The sequence below is a fragment of the Eleutherodactylus coqui genome, chromosome 3, assembly GCF_035609145.1.
Source record: "Eleutherodactylus coqui strain aEleCoq1 chromosome 3, aEleCoq1.hap1, whole genome shotgun sequence".
NCBI classification, from domain to species: Eukaryota; Metazoa; Chordata; class Amphibia; order Anura; family Eleutherodactylidae; genus Eleutherodactylus; species Eleutherodactylus coqui.
In genome coordinates, this window is record NC_089839.1 from 85575754 (window position 1) to 85593424 (window position 17671).

Genomic DNA, 17671 nt, shown 5'->3' on the forward strand with positions numbered 1-17671 from the left:
TCAGCCTATTTTCCTGTAATGATGATCCAATGGAAGGCAAAAAACGCAAATGGAGGTACAAGCCAATTTTCATTCTAGGGAAAAAAAATTCCTCCCTGACTCCAATCTAGCAATCGGAATAATCCCAGATCACCAACCCTTCTGAAGTAATCCGTGACTATAACATGCGATGCTGTATCAGTTAAAAATCGTGTCCAGGCCCTTCTTATACTCTTTTATGGAATTTACCATCATCACGTCCTCAGGTAGAGAGTTCCATAGTCTCACTGCTCTTACAGTAAAGAACCCCCTTCTGTGTCGGTATAGAAACCTTCTTTCCGCTAGACAGGGAGGGCGCCCCCTTATTATTGTGACAGTGCTGGGTACAAATAGTTCCACCACAGCCTTTGCCATAAGCTGAAACCCACAATTGGGTCCTCTTAAAAAGTTAATTATTGTGATGTAACAAAATATACTAGAGTAGCAATGAATTAGAGTCTCAATGTAATACAATAGATAAAACTGGTCTAAGAGAAACCATATACTGCCTTCCTGATTATGCAGAAATATCAGGGTCATGCCTAAAACATTTGCTGCAAATGGTGCGCGCTACCATGCAGCGGTACATTGCTATGTGCTAAGGTTATGGCAAGTGATTGATATGTATTTCTACCTAGATAAACTCCATATGTTCATCTCCCTCCCACATGTCTTCCTGTAATGTGGGCTTTAAACAGGACTTTACGATCTCTGCTAACAAACTGTAACCCTGTAAGTTCACCACCCAGTCACATCTTTCATTCAACCAGGTCTCCATTATTCCTGCAACGTCTTAGTTTTCTTCAGACATTATTTCTTCCGGTTCGTCTTCTTTATTGTTCAGACTTCTAGTCACCATTCAGTTTAGAAGGTTTTGGTTATTTTTTTATATTACTCCCAGATCACTGTCTACAATGTCTTCTCTATTTACCCTACCTCCCCAGTCCCTAGTTGAAGGACTCCTCCAACCTTCTAGCCATCTTCTCCTCCAGCACAGCTGCCCCTGCCCACTAAGATGCAGCCCGTCCCTACGGTAGGGCCTGTAGCCGTCAGCAAAGTTGGCCGCGTTCTACAGGATACAAAAGCCTTCCTTCCTACACCAACTCTGCAGCTACTTGTTTACCCCCCTAATCTCCTGCTGCCTTTCTGGTGTGGCACGTGGTACAGAGTTCTATAAAGCCAACACAGTGTTCGATGATTGCGGTCTTTATGACAGCTTGCCATGTCTATCACCCTAATAATTGAGTTGATAACTCCTTTCAACTCTTCAGTGACTGAGATTGCTCTCTTTCCTATGAGGTCCAAGCAGCGGTGTACCTGGGACTTATAACACAGGATGAACATTTATCAGTTGCAGTCTGTAATACGGTTAATGGGTCATTTAAACAGAAAAAGTGTCAAAATGGCTACACAATTATATTTTTGATCTATGAAGATGCTTTTTTAAGACGCAGATGCTTCTAAGCACTCTATGAGACGAAAAAACAAACAATCTGAATTTTAATTGATACCTGTTGCTCATCCCACGATGTTTGATGCTGTAACTTGTTGTTAAGGAGATCCATTGCTTTACGTCGTACCGATGGTAGATGATTAGACATCAGTCCACGAATCACATGGATAAAGGTCTCAGTAGGCAACAGAGCATTAACCTTTAAATCAAGAAGAGGCAAATTACAAAACTACACTAAAAACAAGGACCCAACTCCGTCTCAGGATTGTGTTCACATGTTACAGACTACTATGGTCTTCATGCAAAGATACTTTGAAGCATTTAGTGATGGTTATGGTAAACATACTGCATATATCAATGCAAGAAAGAATGGTATAAACATCCTCTTTTCTATCTGTCCAGGCAGGCAACTCCAGTTAGCCAATTTCCAAACATGTTCTATGACTGTGTGAATTATGTTGTGATCACTTCTGATTTATCCCAAAGTATACATTAGGAGTAGTTTTAAGTAGAACTTACTTTGTCCAGCAGTTCATAAGTCTTGTTGAGCAGAGCTCGCCAAAACTTTACCGTTGGTTTGTCTGCATTCGCTTCCACGGAGCCAGCTACTAATTTGATATAGCAGAGAACTTCTTCTAATACCCTGTAATCATATAGAATACACAATGAATTGTATTAACTTCACTGTTCATGGAATAGCATAGTGACACTGCAACAGAGCCGGAGTTATCATTTCTGGACTGAGTGCTTTGTTACTATGCAGCATCCGAGACATATTAAAGTGGCTTCCCTATTAGAATAACCCTTGTTCGTTTATAGATATCATAGGAAGGCGTTTATAGGAGCCAGAATGGGAAGCTGCTCCAGCTCTGATGGATCCGGTGCATCTATGTAATAGTTGGTCAGCCATTCATTTGAATGGTTTGCATACATTGCAGGGAAAATGTATGGGCAGACCTGGCTTTCCGGCAATAAAAGCCAAGCAATGGGTTTAGAAAAGCTGAATCTGTGGTGATATGCTTATTGCTTCGCTGGCTTCTATGTAAAAAGTCTTAGTTGAATAACAACTTTAAAGGGTTATCTAACAAACTGTGTTAGTCAATAAGAAAAGCTCAAACATTCCCTAATGAATAAGTATGATGGCAATTGTCCTGATTAACCGTTATATAACATACTTTTGTTCCAGCTCTTGTAATTCCTCAACAGCCTTAAACTCGACCACCTGGGAAGCACAAACAAGACGGTCAATAATGTTCTGTAACACGGACAAAACATGAAGACACCCTTATGTAAAAGGCTACAGGATATCAATATTATTAAGTACCTTCCCAACAAAAGTGTGAGAAGCCAAGAGGTTTGCCATAAAAGACACAGATAAAAACTTAAAGTGTCTTAGTTGCTTAGCAGAATGCGTCTCCACGTTGAAGAGTTCTGTCTCTTTCTTCTGGACTTTTGGTTTCTGCAACTTGCTCTTCTTCTGTTCAGGATCATCTAGAAAGAACAGAGAAGGGGTATTACAGGTAAGAGCTACATAAAGCAAACAAAAGAGTGTACGAGCGGAGCGTGCGCCTATATTCTGAAGTGTACTGTTTCTTAAGTCTGTGACTTGAGATTAACGACTTTAGAATCAGGGACATTGGAAATGTTTTGAGGGTGCATATGGTTGTATAAGATGTGTGTTGCACATTTGGATGCCCAGATACTGGATCTAAAAACACAGCTTGTAACACTGAGATCCATTGGCAGCCTGGAAAGGAGTGTGCTGCTCATTGAGCGGGCATTTGCTGAGGTAGATGTGGGGTGGATGGTGGTTCGGGAGTGCTAGATGATCAGGCAGCTAGCTGGGTGACAAGAGGGGTAGAGGAAAGAGATCAACGGAGGCTAGTCCTGACCTGCCACACCCCAACAAGTTAGCAAATAGGTTGATGAGGAAAATCCCTTAAAAGGGTTAGCACTAGAGATGAGCGAGTGTACTCGCTAAGGCAATTACTCGAGCAGCCCCCGAATCTATTGGCACGAGCGGGCATGTACTCGAAAATGGCAATACTCGCTTGAGTAATTTGCCTTAACGAGTACGCTCGCTCATCTCTAGTTAGCACCTCTGACCAACGGGAAATGTCTGTTCTAGTAAGAAGTGGAATGGGAGCTAAGGGCAGGCTAGACAGGTCTTGCTAGTGGGGGACTCCATTATTAGGGCGACAGACAGGACAATCTGAAAATGAGGTTTAACACTAATAAATGTAAGGTCATGTATATGAGCAGAGAAATGCATGTCACCATTACACACTAAATGTAAAAACCACTGGGTAACGCTGACATGGAAAAGGACTTGGGGATTTTAGTTAACTGTGAACTTAACTGGAGCAACCAGTGTCAGGATGCTGCTACTAAAGCAAATAGGATCATGGGGTGCATCCAAAGAGGTCTAGGGGCACATGATGAGAACATGGTTCTTCCCCTTTACAAGTCACTGCTCAGACACTGTATTGTGTACAGTTTTGGGCACCGGTACTCAAGAAGGACATATCAGAGCTTGAGTGGGTAAAATAAAAAAAAAATAACATAAATCCTGTTATTTGTATAGCTCCAAATTATTCTGCAGCGCTTTTGAGTAATTTTACTCCTGCAAACTGGATACGCATTTTACTGACCTCGGACAGATGGAAGGCTGAGTCAACCTCGAACTGGCTACCTGAACCAAGTGGGGATTGAACCTGCAACCTTCAGGCCATAAGTGAGAGCTTAAGACTGCATTTCTGCTGTCTGAGCACTCTGCAACACTCTACAAAGTAGGGCAACTAAAGTAATAAATCGAATGAGCGGACTACAAAGTTAGTTATAAAAATTTAGTTTAGAAAAAAAAAAAAAGATGCCTAAAGGGCGACCTAATAACTATGTATATCAAGGAACAATACAGAGATCCCTCCGACCATCTATTTATACCCAGGAGTGTGACTAACAAGGGGGCGACCTCTACATCTAGAGGAAAGAAAGTTTCTACACAACATATAAGGGGGTTCTTTACTGTAAGAGCAGTGAGACTACGGAACTCTGTCTAAGGATGTGGTGATGGCGAACTAAAGATGTCTTTTTTGATCACCGGTGCCCAAAACTATATAGGATTGGCTTCTACCTCATTGAGGTTTTTTACCTTTCTCTTGATCAGTACTGCAGAATAGGCTGAACTAAATGGACATGTGTCTTTTTTCAGCCTAAAACACTATGTTAAGATAAGATTATGATTAATATCTGAGGGAAGAGAGGCTTATATGCCAGTGTGCTCTACATTACAACTATGGAAAGACTGTGGGTATCACTAGACTCATGCAACTTGTGTATTTCTATTCACCTTCTTTATTTTCTGGAAGTTTGCTGAGGAATATCAGAAGACTGATCAAACTCTCCAGTTGATTCTGAACATTGAATTCACAACAGACCGATACCCAGAATTCGGTGTCGCGCTCCAACACTGTATCCTGCATCAAAAAAGGGATAAGAATAAGTACATACTCAGTAACAGTGAAATGAATGTACACTATAACCTGATGCTACATCTATATAGTGGATCTACATTGTCCTATAGCAATAAGCCTAGTGTTCGAAGCCATTACATGATAATAGAGATGAGCGAGCATACTTGCTAAGGGCAATTACTAGAGCGAGCATTGTCCTTAGCGAGTACCTGCCTGCTCAGAAGAAAAGAGTCGGGTGACGGCGGGGGCGGGGCAGGGGGGGGGGAACGGAGGGGAGATCTCTCTCCCTCTCTCCACCTTGCTCACTGACGCAACTCACAGCTCACCAGCGCCGGTACCCAAATCTTTTCTTCCGAGCTGGCAGGTACTCGCTAAGGACAATGCTCGCTCGAGTAATTGCCCTTAGCGAGTATGCTCGCTCATGTCTACATGATAACTATTGCAATAACCAAGGCAAAAATTACATTTGATATATCAGTCGGCATTCAATAAATATACTGTATGTAGCAAACAGTTAAAATAAAGGGCTTGTTCCAAGAAGGCAACCCCTGTTCATATGTTCTGTTAGTGCATATGAGCGTCACAGAGTGGGGTCCTGCTCTTGAGAGCCCCTCTATGAGCCATAACGGACAGCCACTCTGCAAGACGGCTCTCGTTCTGGTGCTCTTTGCATCACTGTATCGGCAATCAGATGAATGGCTATCATGACTACATTTTCCCCGCAGTGTTTGTTGAAGGTAAAAGGTCTAGCTGGACATCACTTCCCACGCAAAATCAGCTGTTTGCCGGGGTGTCAGAAGCAGGTCCCAGGCCAATCAGCTCTTCACCAGATTCAGGAAGGGGTTGACTCTGATGACACACTTCCTTCAGGTATATCTGCTGCAGGTGTCATCAAGCGTCTCACCTTTTCTCCACTGGTTGCCAGGATGACAGTTTTGGTCACATGTTGTTGGAAAAGAAGAACTAAAAGCACCCAGAGGAATCGTTTTGCTCCCACAGTATCCAGCAGTTGGGACAGGACGGGCAGTCGTCTGTGTTCAGGGACATGAGGCAGAGCATCCACAAAGACACGGATGATGTCTTCAACCACCTTCTCCACATCAGCTTTGGTCTCCTTGCAGGTTTGTTCTCCTTTCTGTATCAGAGGGGGTCAAAAAAAAAAAAGAGCGAGAAATTTTAAAAGGGAAAACTCAATAGATTTTTTTTTTTTTTTTTTTTTTTTTGTTAAATCAAGTTTTATTAAGATTTTAGATAATTATTACATACAATACTGCAGAAGAGTAATCAAATGATTGCGCAAATGAACATAAGAACAAATGAATAATGGATGATTGACTACACGGAGGTAAACAGGCAAGATAATGTTGATCAAGGTATACGGAATTCTATGCCGTGTTGTAACTGAACAATGGAGGTTCCTTCTTTGGGAAACAAAGATCCGAAGCCATGAACATCATGACTGAAGTCACATATATCAGGCCCCCCTGGAGAGAACATCCTCCGAGTAGTATTAATATCAACTAATAACAGACAGACAAACAAGACATGAAGGGGAATGGGAAGGCCACAACGTGCCTATGCAAGCTAAGAGGGGGGGAAAAGGGAAAAGCAGGTACGGTGGGAGGTTAGGGTGGGAAGGGAGGGTATGGGGAGGGTTGGGGAAGCGTGAACAACCTGTCTATGTAAAGTAGGACTGGCCTTTAGTCGAATATTGAGCCTAGAGAGGTGCGTGGGGCCTTGCTTCTGAGAGCCATGCTTGATCCGAGGATCCCGTCTGCTGTGATAATATGAGTGAGTTTCCCTTCGGGGATAGCGATGCCCGCTAGGGGCCCTCGATAATGAGTGGGGGGGGGGGGGGGGAGCGGCTCTCCAACTCGTGCCGACTGCGAGTCTCCATTGGAATTACAGTCAACTTGGATCAACCTGGGCCGGAGGGTCGTCTCAGATCCCTCCACGGACCCCATATGTGGAAGAACTCCTCTCTGTTGCCTCTGGACCAACTGGAGAGTTCTTCTAAATTGCAAATATCATCTACTCTCGCCATCCATTGGGTCACTGACGGCGGGGTTTCTTGAAGCCATAAGGTAGGTATTAGGGCTTTGGCCGCATCTATCAGGAAGGCAATGAGTTTATTCTTCCTTGGATGAAACGCAGGAGACGGTCTCCACAAGAAAATCATCTCGGGAGACAAGCGAAGAGCCGGGGTAATCCTTCTCATGGTATCCTCCACCTCCCTCCAAAAGGGTGCCAACACTGAACATCCCCACCATATATGAAGGTAAGAGCCGGGTCCTCTGTCACATCTCCAGCACCTCTCATGTGGTGCTAATTTGTAGGCGTGGAGCCATTTTGGTGTTTTATACCACCTTACTAAAAGTTTATAGTGGCTTTCTTGTGCCAATACGCACTGAGATAAGCCGAATGACGTGCTCAAGATAGTGTGTGTGTCGCTTGGGGAGAGAGTGATGTCTAACTCTTTTTCCCAAGATAGTAGGAAAGAGGGTTTAGATGAGGTTGTTTTTAAGACAAACTGTTTCCGTACCGTCGCTAGTTTCCTATGTTTTGGGTTGTGTTCTTTCAGCGCTTTTTCGAAGGGCGTCAGGGGTCTGGTGGAGATGAATCTTTTGGAGAATTCCCCTAAAGCCTTTACGACCGACGCCTGTTGCAGAAAGGAAAAGTTGTGATGCGGTAATAAGCTATTAAGGACGTCGGCTGGATTTTTATGCGCTAGAGCTTGGAGGTCTCCTATATTAACCGAGCTAAATCTTTTCCACACTGACCTGGACGCCGGGTCCAGCGGGATGTTAAGGAGCTTTGGTAAGGAACTAAGTGGGGCAAGCGGTGAAGGGTCGGGGGCCAAGTCTCCTCTCAGGTCGGCCCAAGTTTCACAGGGGCCCTTAATCAAGGGGTTGTAGTTTTTGGATCTACATTTGATTTTTGTAGGGAACCAGAGGTCCTCTATGTATGAGTCCTCACCCGTTGCTTCTGCTAACGAGGCAAAGAGCGGATCTTTTATAGGAAGAACTAAATCCATCCAGTAGCCCAAGAGTGAGGCCCGGTATAAGTCCTGAATGTTTGGGAGGTCAATGCCGCCCTCCACTCCTCTCCTCGTCATCAAACTGTAAGCCAGCCTCGGTCTCCTCTGCCTCCAGACGTACCCCGTGAACACCCTTCGGAGTGCTCCAAAGAAGCTTACCGGGAGGTGGATGGGAAGCATCCTTATTTTATAGATAACTATGGGCAAAATGTAGGTTTTTAAGACATTCTTTCTCCCAAACCACGAGATGCGAGGGATATCGTATAGTTTCAGTAAGTTTTTAATTTGGTCTAATAGCGGTGGGAAATTAGCTGCGTACAGGTTGTGTGTTTCCCTAGTTATTTTGACTCCAAGAAAGTCGAGTGAAGAGTCTGCCCAGGTGAAGGGTGAGTTTTCTTTTAAGATTCTACTCTGATTTGCAGGGGTGGACACGTTAAGAACTGTTGACTTCCCATAGTTAATCTTAAAGTTGGAAATTAGACCAAAGCTGTTAAGGAGTTCTATTAGCCTAGGAAGCCCTTTCTCGGGATTGGTTACTATAAAGACTATGTCGTCTGCAAAGGCGGTTATATTGAGAGAGTGGTGTTCCCATGAGAGTCCCGTGATCTCTGGGTCATGCCGTACAAGCTGGAGGAGGGGTTCCAGCGCAAGGACAAATAACGTGGGGGATAGTGGGCACCCCTGGCGAGTTCCATTTTTAATATTAAAGGGGGTTGAGAGAATTTCATTAATTTTGAGCCTGGCGTATGGGGCTGCATAGAGGGAGAAGATAGCAGAGACAAAGGCCGGGGGAAAGTTGAAGTGATCTAGGACCTCCTTCATGTAGGTCCAGTCAACACGGTCAAACGCCTTTTCGGCGTCCGTACCCACAAGGACCAGCGAGATATGGCGTTTTTGAGCTAGTCGTATTGCGTGAAGCAATCTGCGACAATTGTCTCTGCCCTCCCTCCCACGCACAAAGCCTGCCTGCTCCCTGTTGACCAGAAGGGGCACCAGGCTCTCCATTCTTTTTGCGAGGAGTTTGGCCCATAATTTAATGTCAAAGTTGATAAGGGAGATTGGGCGGTAGTTGCTACATATCTCCGGGTCCTTGTCCTGTTTATGGATTAAAGTTATGTGCGCTTCAAGCGCTTGTTTGGGCAGGGAGGCTCCTTTCATCAATGCATTGAAAAGTTCAGTGAGTTTGGGAATTAAGATTGAGCTGAATGCTTTATAATATGGGAGATTTAGACCATCTGGGCCCGGGCTTTTGTTTTGGGGGCTAGAGGCAAGAAGCTGTTCCACTTCAGATTGCGTTATGGGGGTCAGAAGTGAGGTAGCTTGAGTATCACTCAGTTTCGGGAGCTGCGCTCTACGTAGGGAGGTCTCTGTCAAATTTTTAATGTCTATTCCCTCAGGGTGGGGGGTGTCTTGTTTGATGTCGTATAGGCGCGAATAGTAATTCTGAAAGGTGTTAGCTATTTCCTCTGAGGAAGTTACCTGTGATCCTGCAGGAGTCTTTATAGACTTAATGAAGCTTTTTGCGCGTGCTTTCTTTATTAAAGCGGTCATGAGCTTGCTTCCTTTATTGCCTTGAGCATATACTGCGTGTTTGAAAAATAATTGTTTTCTATTGAATCTTGACTCCAGGATTTGTTTAAGGTCTCTCCTCAGTTCGGTTAGGTTGTCAATGATGGTTTTAGTTTGGGACAGTTTCGCCTGAAGTTCTAATTTTGAGATTTTGTTAAGTTTGTCGTCTATGGCTTTTTGTTGAAGTTTTTTAGTTTTAGAACCTAAGGCTATCAAAAGACCTCTTATAAAGGCCTTATGGGCCTCCCAGATCATTGGAACCTCCGGACCACTCTCACCGTTTAGGAGGAAATATTCTTCAATAAGTTTAGAGAGGCGTTCTCTTTCCTCTATTGGGTCCAGAAGAGAGGCGTTGAGGCGCCATCTCCACTCCTTGGGTTTGGGATGGGCTAAGCGCAGATCCAGGTGGATCGGTGCATGGTCGGAGATAGTAATTGTGTCGATTTTGGCTCCTACTAGGCACGTCAGGAGGTCAGAGGAGACGAAGAGGTGGTCCAGCCTCTGGTATGACTTGTGTACTTGAGAATAGAAGGTATAATCCTTCACAGAGGGGTTCAAGAGCCGCCACCCATCAACCAAATTAAGATCCTGGAGAGCTCGTGAAAGCCTCCTGAGTTTTGGTTGGGAGATGTGCGAGCGTCCCGTAGAGGAGTCAATCAGGGGGTGGAGAGCTACGTTGATATCGCCGCCCAGGATCAGGTGGCCTTCCCTGAAATGGTTCAGGATTGTCAGTTGCTTAATTAACCAGGGAATTTGGTCTACGTTCGGGGCATAAAGATTTGCTATGGTCATTTTTATGTTGTTCACTAACCCCTTTAGGAAGAGCACTCTGCCCTCTCCATCTCTGTATTGGGAGATGCTGGAGAAGCTAAGGGACCTATGAAAATATGTTGACACCCCCTTGGAGGACGAGGAAGGATGAGCACAGTGGAAGCTCTGTTCAAAATGTCTGCCCGGTAGAGACAGACACTTCGCTTTTTTAAAGTGCGTTTCCTGCAAAAGAAGAATTTTCGTGCCATACCTTCTGGCCATCAGGGAAACATTGTGCCTTTTCATCGGAGAGTTGAGGCCCTTCACATTAAAAGACGAAACCCGTAGGACGTCCATCGTGCGGAGGGTGGGTCTGCTTTAACAGGGTAAGTCTATCAGTCAAGACCTTCTGCTAGAATTTAAGGGTGGAGTTACAATGTATCAAGACAGGTGTTCAGGCACGTTAAGGTGTTTGCACCTAAAATTAATTATTCGAAGAGGGGTAGGGGCGGGGTGTGTGTGGATGGGGGAAGGGAAAGACACCAGGTAGAAACACAAAGGATCAGACGTGGGGAACAAGGGAAACAGATAAGTGCTCTGAGAGAGGTGAGGGCACCTATAGAGAGAATTGGAGCGAGTCACCCGGAATCGAAAGAGGATCCGTGGATCTCTCTCCAAATGCGTTGGTGAGTAAGGAAGGGCAAGCGCCGTACCAGGCCAGTAGACGGTAAGGAATTACGTAGTCCAGCCTGGCGGGATCCACCTCGGGACCTATGAGGTGGGGTAGTTAAACGATATGAACAAATAAGTTTAAGCATATTTAAAGATAGTGCAACTGAGCAGCCTATTAACAGACAAAAAGTAATACTGGTCATATCACGAGCATGGTAGCGTCCTGAGAGACTATGCAACCTAGGAGGCATAAGTATTAGTTCTGTGATGGACCAAAAGGGGTGACCGTAGCCCGTTCTGTCGGTTCCCTTCAGCAGAATAACTGCTAAATGGTAAGATGGTGAGAAATGGTCGGATCACAGAGCTCTTAAGACTTTATGTGGACAAATGTCCATCAAATGTGAGAACGTAAAGACATGTAAGGCCCTATCACGATTCAGGTAGAATCTCCCGTGGGTTCCTCTCGGGTCTTCTTCTTCTTCCCCCTTGGGGATTTCGTGTTCGCTGCCGGTTGCCATCTTTCAGGGGGATCGAGACGAGGCAAGCATGGGAAGTCGGGGATCGGCAGCCAGCATGGAAGGTCCATGGGTTCAATCTCTAAGATCTGCCAAGAGTTCTGTAGTTCCTCCGGGGAGCGAATATTTAGTTTACGCCCTTTATGGGAGATACTAATGCCGAACGGGAAGAGCCACGTGTATCTGATATTTTTTGCCCTTAAAGCGTCTAGAAGTGGGCGTAGTAAGCGGCGTTTTGCGAGCGTAGATGGTGCAAGATCTTGAAATATTTGTATTGGGGACTCAGCATAACTGAGGTCTTTGTGGTTTCTTGCTGCTCTCAGAATTGCTACCGCGTCTGGGAAGTTTAGCAGTCTACACACAATGTCTCTTGGAGGTTCAGATGTTGGAGGAGGGGGCCGCAGGGCTCTATGTATACGTTCTATAGAAATACTTTCTGTTCTGTCTTCGCCCAGGAGTAAGGAAAAAATCTCTTTGGCAATTTTAGGAAGCACTTCAGTAGCCCAACTCTCCGGTAGACCCTTTATGCGTATATTATTACGCCTATTCCTATTTTCGATATCCTCCTGCATAATAAGGGTTCTATTGAGGTAGGCGTGGTGTTCGATTAGCACTTTCTCCATGTCAAGTGCATGAGCTGAGATGGAAGCGGAAGAGGATTCCAAGTCCTCCACTCTTCTGCCTAGATGCTTCATTTCTTCCTTAATTTCTCCTAGCTCCGCTAGGACGGGTTTTATAGTAGAAGCCATGAGATCCCTCATAAAGGTTTTAGAAATGCTCTCACCTTCCTCCCCTTCTGAGTCCCCTTCATCCTCTCTATCCGCACCGGCTGCTCTGCAAGGGTCTTGAGTGGGTGTCATCCTGGCAGCGTCATGTACGGATCTGGCGCCGCGCTCTTTCAGATAACGCTGCATATCTACTTGTCCCTTATTTGAACGGGGAGTGCTCTGGGGGTCACTGCTTCTCTCTTTGCTCGTCTTCCCCATTTGTATTTCTGAATTATTATTAGAGGTCCCGATAAGAGCCGCCAAGCAGTCCTTGTTTTTAACGCATCATTTCTCTGGTGGTGAGCTCCACCCCTTGAGTTGAGAAGAAGAAGGGAAGGGGGGAGTTTCTAGGTGGGATGATGTGTATAGCGACTTAGTTGTTGGAAGATTGGGATAGTGCGTTACTAGGGGTACTTGTAGAAAAGTATAACCACCTATTAGTGATTTAGGTCTTAATAAAGGGGTTCTCCTGTCATGTATCACTGATGGTACTCTCTGTGTGTTTCTGTATACACTTCTGGCGCTGGAGCCTGCACTCTTCTTCTATCACATCTGAGCTGTGCAGGGAGGGGGGGGGGGGGGGGGGGGGACCGTATACAATGCTGCTTGTAGCCTAAGACCCGTTGTCTCTGGGTGGTATACTCTTTTCTCTTCACCCTGGGTCTGGTAACACGGTTCATGCAAGTGTGTTCACAAAAGAGGGGGGGGGGGGGCAAGTGCCTTTATCAGAGGCGCCGGGTTGCTTCTCCTACGCCGGTCTCCCTTCCCCCTCAGCGCTATCGTCAGGCACTGGAGGAGCGGGGGGGGGGGGGGGGGAGCGAGGGGGGGGGCGCCGCCGCTGTGTCTCCTGGTGTAATCTTGCAGCCGCTGGTCCGGACCCTCCGGGAGGTATGTCGCCCTCTCCTCCAGCCCGACCCCCTGGGGCCTCGGGGGTTAAGTGCGCTGGAGAGGCTTTCGCGGTGGGGAGCTCCGGGGAGCCGAACTTCCGGTCGCTCCTGGTTGCGCTATAGCGATGTCCCGCGGTCCGGATCGCTCCAGTGCGGGGTTGTAGGCTCCGTTTCTGCCCGGTCCCTTCCCCCCCGACTGACCCTGCCCGGGCGCTTTGTTGTTGTGCGGGTCCGGAAAGGAGTTGAGATCGAAGCCGGTAGGGGAGCTTCACTTCCGGTCCGCGTAGGCGCCTAAATCTAGGGCCCGGCTTCAGCGCCAGAAGCAGGCCCGGAGCTGGACTTCGGCCGGAACGGTCTCCAGGCCTCTCTTTCTGTGCCTCCGCTTGCGAGGCAGCTTATGCTGGTGTTGAGCGGGAGATATCCGGCATCAGCAAGTCCGCAGATGAAGGAAAACTTCCTTTACTGCAGGAGCACTGATCCCGTGCGGCCGCTCTCTCGGCAAGCTAGGCTCCGCCCCCGATTTTTTTTTTTTTTTTAAACACAGTTGCAATCATAATTATTTAACCCCCCCCCCCCCCCCCCTCACGGCAAATTCAGGCCTGTTTGCCAAATGTACAAACGTTCAGCTGGTTGCAAAAAAAAAAAAAAAGAAAACATTTATGCTGATCAATAAATGATTGTAACTGTAGATCTTACTGAAAATAAACCTACACGCTAGATAATGTCTTGGAATATAAAGTGTTACGTTTCAGAATGCAATAAGTGTATGTTTCTTACCTTGTATTGGACTATTGACCCTTAAATAGAAGACTAAAACCTATGCTTTGTAGTGCCGGGTACTAGGATTTTAATATAAGAAGTCAACAGACAAATTAAATAAGGCTAAGCTATGTTAACAGAGAAGACACACAACTATAGCAGAAATATTGTCTAACGCAACAGCAATATCCTGACTGAAGTAATTTCTATGTCTGAGACGGGCCTTAAGAGCTTTGAGACTATTTGGTAGATGTCAATAAGCCTTATCAATCAGCTTTGTCACTTATGTAACACTAATCTTTGTACCAAGTAACTTTTGAATACGCCTTCTTCTTTCTGTTTAAGAGTTGGTAATGTTGATAATAAAGTAGAATTCATTGAGTTCTCATGGAGAAGTGTCTTGACAAAACATGGAGTGATTTCATGCTATTGATAGATAATTGCTAGCGAATCTTCTCATCATGGGCTTCCATATCTACCAATTTGGCACCTGGCAACGATGTCATCAGATCGGTACTGGTGTGGTCCGATAACAGCAATCATATCCAAGCAATATACTTATGCTGTAACATTTATATATAATCCACTACAGTGACAAATAGATATTTTCAGCACTTGGTCCTTTTAAGGACCAAGTGCTGAAAATATATGGCGCTTGGTCCTGGGCTTTAATCCTGGATGATAGCATGAGTACAGTGCAGGATTAAAGCCTCTGCTCCTGCAATCAATCTTATGGAAGCCCCAGTCACAGTGGAGGTAGTATGAAATTTATATATAAAAGGAAAGAAAATGATCTTTTTTATGTGACGTCATGGGGGACAGAGAGGTTTTAAAAAAAAATTTTTTAAAAAGTTACAAAAATAAGCAGAAAAAAATAAAAAATAAATATTGTGGAATAAAATAAAAATATACACAAAGTAAAATATTCCGCCGACAACCAAAACAGACGGACGCCATATGTGCCCTGAAATCCCAAACTATACAAATTGTATATCAAAACGTCTGAAACAAAATGAGGAACCTCAACGGCACTAAATACCTGGGGGGAATCAGTGAAAAAAAAAAAAAAAAGATATAAAAATAGCCCTATATGTCATAGGTTAAAAAAAGCAACAAAAATAAATTTTTGTCGCTGTAGAAGAAAAAAACAATAGGGCAGTAAAACCACCACACGAGTAAAATCCCTAAAAAGTGTCTGGTCCTTTAGGACCAAAACAGCCTGGTCCTTAAGGGGTTAAAAGAAAAATAACCAAATATGGTTTTATAATTAGGGGTTAAATGATAAATTCAAATAGCTAAAAGCATATATGTTAAGAAATGGAGTAAAGGGAGGTCCATCTACACCCAGGTGACCTGAACCATTCCATGATGAGCTCAGCGGCTCTCGTATTATGGAGGATAAAAGAAAGCAGCCCTGAATCTTTAAGTCGGCCAAATATATGGAGCTCTATGATCACGTCAGCGCTCCGTCACAAAGGGTTGTCATAGGGTGGAGCATTTCAAAAGCTATATCCATTTATCATATGACTGTATCGTACCTGCATCAGCGCAGGAATCACAGTCTGCACGGTCTTACTGATGACTTGGAAACTATAGCTGTCATCCAGTCGCATAACGCTGGCTCCCATGAAGGTGAAGATGGGCATGATGTTGTGGAGGACTTTATCCTGGAAGTGAACGTTCAAATGTTAATTAAAAGTAGCTTAATAAGACAAAAGAACGGGGATGTTAAAAACACAAAGCCTCAAATCTCATATTCACAGATGGCTCAAAGGACTTACAGGTCAGTAACACTGGAACAACTCTATGTACTTACCGGGAAGATGCCAGCAGCAGCTCCCAGGAGCAGAAGGGCGTGATGGTGAGTCTGAGGCATCTCGGAGGTCCTGATACACTGAACAATAAGCTCCACATTGAACTTCTCTTCATCCAGAATTTCTAGAACAGGAGTGTGAATTTTCAAAAACCCTTATTTGGTCATTAACATTTTTGATGTTGGGTCATTGCAGGACAAATCACACAAAAGGTGTAACACCAGACCATCTCCGATTTAAAAAAAAACTCTGTACAATGGTTCATTACTAGAATGCATGTAAAAATCTCAACTTTCAGACCCTTTGGGCTATGGGGTCAAGGAATACGAGGGGGTTAATTTTCCAAAGGTCACCTAGAACCATAATTTATTGATAAAATTCATATCTCGAAAACTTTTGGATGTAGAAAAATGTGCAAGGTGTCATTCTCTTTCTAGAGAAGACAACCCGGTTCCACTCCGTAGTAGCCCACTTTCATGACACCACTGCAAAAGGAGGTGATTGTGGGTGGGTGTCAAAGGCAGTACACTTAATGAGCGTCGTTAGACCAAATGTCCTTCAGCCAAGCGGCTGGAATTGGTTCCAACAGACGATGTCCCCTGGATGGCAGACAATCAAAATGTTGGAGCTGCTCATGCTTGTCAATCAGACGATCCTCTCAGGTCAGGTGTTACCCCTTGGGTGATTTTTTTCCCTGGAATCACCATGCTCTGGTCTTTTTAAAAATATTTGACAATATAGAAGTATGACTTTACAATAGATTTTCCTTAAACACAAGAAGAAACAGACCCTAAAAGCAGCCATACACATTTGTTGACTTCAGCAGTTGATAATTAACTTGCATGTCAGTAGCCAACTGCCCGAAAGGTTTTGGCAGCAGCTTATCTCCCGTTTGGCTGATCCAAGCTGAGGAGTTGGAGGCAGCAGTCGGCTGAACAAGCATCCTGCTTACTTATCTTATATGCACAGCCAGATTTAGACACGTACCCCTTTCTGTGGAAATAATCTGTTCTCTTACCTTTAGCATCCTTCTCATTATCAAGTGAAACCTTCTGACAGATGTTGAGAAGACAACTGAGGATTAGCTGCTTGGTATACTCCACGTTTCCCTGCTCTGGATTTGAAGGTTCAAGACTCCTAGAATTAAAATACAAACTTTAGGAAGTCTGTATATGCACGTCAGTGAAAACTGGGCACTCATGTTAGTGAGCCTACATGCATATATTAGATAACTGGGTACTATGATCTCTGTTCTAAGGAGACAACCAAATTGGGTAAAACTAAAACTGCCAAATCGGTTGTCACCATCTCTCCCAGGCTCCTAAGTGGCAAATCTCAAGTTATGCATGAAAACATCCAAACACTGTCACAATGCAGTAAAGCCATACTGGTTGGTACCAGGTAAATTCAGCTATATGCATACTAAATTTTTTTTAGTTTTACCTTAACAGTAGGTAAAAGAGGGTAGGCACCAAGTGCTGTGGTTCCTTAAGCTTCTTCTTGTGCTGCAGGAGCTCCAGGATGAGAGTACTTCTAGACCAGTTCACACTCCCTTCTTCTACTTTATCAGCCTGTTTCCTAAACCAGAATTAAAACAAAAGATTATAAAAACCTATCTATTAACTGTATATCACCAAATTAGGATGAATAGGTACAACAATACAAGTAAAAATTAAGAGCTTTACGAGAGTGACTTAATAAGCAGTTTTCTCATAGTTATGAGTAAAAACATGCTATGGAGTAAGAAAGTGATTTTTATACTCTCTAGAGACAAGGAAGTGTCAGGTAATAGAAGGAATAACTATAATAGGGGTCTCAATAAGAAGGTGCATGGAAACTTTCCAAGTAGCTATTTAACCCTTTCCAATCCAGTGTCAGACCTTGCCTTACATTGAGATTGAGCTCCCATGTCTGGCAAGGTCCGACACATTTCTAACACAATGCAGGAGAGCTCGGA

At 44.5% G+C, this 17671-nt stretch overlaps 1 protein-coding gene across 1 annotated transcript in view; it reads right to left on the reverse strand.

Moving 5' to 3' along the window:
• HEATR1 (HEAT repeat containing 1) overlaps positions 1–17671 on the reverse strand; it is a 67579-nt gene that overhangs the window by 11986 nt on the left and 37922 nt on the right. Inside the window, exons 26-35 of the mRNA XM_066595822.1 lie at positions 17158–17292; positions 16733–16851; positions 15717–15838; positions 15439–15567; positions 5849–6079; positions 4821–4947; positions 2796–2962; positions 2647–2693; positions 1991–2114; positions 1530–1670 (exon numbers count right to left, since the gene is read on the reverse strand). Coding sequence (XP_066451919.1) covers positions 1530–1670; positions 1991–2114; positions 2647–2693; positions 2796–2962; positions 4821–4947; positions 5849–6079; positions 15439–15567; positions 15717–15838; positions 16733–16851; positions 17158–17292 — 1342 coding nt within the window. The remainder of the gene's footprint in view (positions 1–1529; positions 1671–1990; positions 2115–2646; positions 2694–2795; positions 2963–4820; positions 4948–5848; positions 6080–15438; positions 15568–15716; positions 15839–16732; positions 16852–17157; positions 17293–17671) is intronic.